This window comes from Bos mutus, unplaced genomic scaffold, assembly GCF_027580195.1.
Source record: "Bos mutus isolate GX-2022 unplaced genomic scaffold, NWIPB_WYAK_1.1 CTG1533, whole genome shotgun sequence".
NCBI lineage: Eukaryota > Metazoa > Chordata > Mammalia > Artiodactyla > Bovidae > Bos > Bos mutus.
The window spans coordinates 6803-9443 of NW_027218991.1; the positions used below are offsets into that span (position 1 = coordinate 6803).

A 2641-nucleotide genomic window follows, 5' to 3' on the forward strand; every position below is an offset into this window, starting at 1 on the left:
TCTCCCCTTGGCCTTCGTTGGTGTGGTGGTGCTGGTGGTGCTGGTGGTGCTGGTGGCGGTGCTCATGGCCTTGTGGATCGCTTCTCCTGTTTGGCACTTGGAGCTTCTCCAGCGTACTCCTTGCACCGGACATGGAGCCCCAGGGATCTTTGCGGACGAGCGTCGTGCCGGGGACGCGCGCATCCCCGCCTCATTCCTGCCGGACCCTCCGCCAAGTAGCACGAGGCCTCCCAAGGACAGACACCCATAAAGGCTGCTTGCCCGTCTTCTCCCCGGACGCCTCTCGACGTCTGGGGCATTTTCGAGAGCCTGACCGGCCGGAAGGAGACGGTTCATGGACCTGCACCCGCTCTTCCCTGCCCCCCGAAGGGCTCCCGAGATCTTCTCCTTGCTCGGCTGGCTGTGAGCGCTCTGTGAGGCGTCTCCAGGCCGCGTCACTCACCCGAGGCCAGCGGTGCGGCCAGGGAACGGAGACGGGGAACGAAAGGCAAACCCACACCCAAAGTCCCATCCCGAGAGGACTCTCCCACCCTCGCAGAAGTGGGAGGCCCTCGGACCGTGCCCAGGCCCGCTCATGCACCCCATCACCCCATCCTCTCCAGCGACTTCCCAGCAGAGCCAGCCCTCGAGAGCTCAGCCGCTCAGGCACGAGCCCGTCCCAAGTGAACACCGAGACCCCGGGCACACTCCAGGCCCCGCTTCTTCCCAGGAGGCTGCATCACGCACACGGCCGAGAGGAACTCGCTCCTCGTCGGAACTCTTGGTGCGTCACACAGGGCGTGCCGCACACAGCGTGTGCCTGGGCGTCTGCACGCATGTGCGTCAGAGCCGACCTACCGCCACAGCCCCAGAGACGGCCGGCTTCTTGTTCTTCCCTTGGTGGCTCTGGCCCTCCCGCTGGCACAAGGGCCGTTGCCGACGTTCTTCGGCCCCGGAGGCGGGGTGTCCGTGCTGGGACGGTCGAGCCGCTCGTGCTCCTGTTGGGGCGGCGTGCGGTTTCTCCCTCCTCCGTGTTTGGACTGGTGAATCACGACCGCGCCGGCAGGCAGGGCAGACTGGACCTTCCGCAGCTCCAAGGCCGGCTTCGGTCGGCTGTGTTCTTGCAGGCGTCTCCACTGCTCTAAGCTCATCCCTTCGACCTCTGTGTCCCCCGGGGACTCCTCCGACCCAGGAGCTCTGCCGCTGGCGTCTCCTGCAGGCTGCCCGGGGTCTGTGGGGTCAGCCCCGACGGGGGCCGCTGCCCCTCCCCCAGCGCCCCCTTCCCACGCACCCTCCCGGCGTAGAACAGGACGTAGGCGCTCTGGCTCAGGGCAGCGGTCTCGCCACAGGCGGTCACCTTGGCATCGCCCATCTTATACCATTGGCCGCTGCCCGCCGGACGTAACAGAAGTAGTGTCTCGCCACAGCTCCACCCGAGTGCACCAGCACGGCATAGAGCACGTAGCCCAGTGGCCCTGCCTTCCGCTCAGACGTGTAGGGCTGCAGGTCCAAGCACTGGGGATAGCGCACCTCCTGAGCCCTTTTGGCCCCGCTCACCGGTGTGAACCGCTTCAGCACCAGCACCAGGACCTGGGAGGTGCTGTGCAAAGTCAACCTCTTGGTGGCAGGCACCTTCCGGAGACAGACGCCACAGTCATAGGCATTGTCCGCGCCCAGCTTTCGGCTTCACCAGCTCTCTCAGAGCTTGCTCCACACTCTGAGCCGCCGTGATATCCAGGCTGATGTCCAGATAAGGGTCGAACGTGTCCGAGACACCGAGGCAGCGGAGACACTGGATCTGAGACCTCCAGGTCCCGCCGAAGATCTGACGGATGACGGTGGTGTCCTCGGAGGCATGGCCCGACGGCTGGGATGCACTCAAGCACCCTTGCTGCATGGCATTCAGAGTGAACATCAGAAACTCGTGGGCATCTTCCTGCTGGTGTCTGTGGAAGCCCGCCAGCAGGTCCTTGCGGGGCCGGATCACCTCTCCCGCGTGAAGGAGGGCTCGGGTCACGTGAGCTCGCATGGCACAGAGCGCGCAGGCGCTGGGCCGGACAGAGGGTGGCGTGCTGCTGGGACACCATCCAGCTGGCCAGGGGCGGCGTGTGGCTCAGACACTGCAGCGCCGCATTCACGTAGCAGGTGTTCCCAGGTTCTGAAGCCCAGCCCCACCCCCACGGCCCCTTCCAACTCAGGGCGCCTTTCTGGCCAGGCGCCAGCCCTGCTGACCCAGGAGCCAAGTCACCCCGCTGGGGACGCCAAGCGCCGGCGACGCCCCTCAGGGACAGAGGGTCCCCAAAGGGCATCCGCATCAGCGGCGCTGGGCCCACAACCTGCCCTCCGGGAAGACGCCGAAGGGAGACGGACACACACCTCCCCGTGCTCAGAAGCAGCCCCGGGCTCTGCACACAAGGCCCACGAGGGTTTCCATCTCCTACCTGCAGCTGCACGACGACACTCCTTCCTCAGACGGTCCGGCTCCAAAAAAGGGCCTGGGCCCGCCCCCTCGGGCCTTTGGGGCTTCCCACAGCCCCACCCCCCGCGCACGCAGGCTCCTCATTGGCTGAGGCGGCTGAGGGCCTGCCCACTCCCACCCCGCCATCCAACCACCCACACTTTTCTCGGGAATTCCCTTGACGACCTCCCCACACCACACACG

General features: G+C 66.3%; 1 protein-coding gene across 1 annotated transcript; it reads right to left on the bottom strand.

The window, feature by feature from the left end:
- Positions 1 to 1126: 1126 nt before the first annotated feature.
- LOC102269307 (ubiquitin carboxyl-terminal hydrolase 17-like protein 6) lies at positions 1127 to 2294 on the bottom strand. Its single transcript, XM_070366719.1, is given in 4 exon segments — positions 1127 to 1377; positions 1380 to 1660; positions 1662 to 2036; positions 2038 to 2294. Coding segments are annotated over 4 exon segments (1164 nt in total).
- Positions 2295 to 2641: the final 347 nt, after the last annotated feature.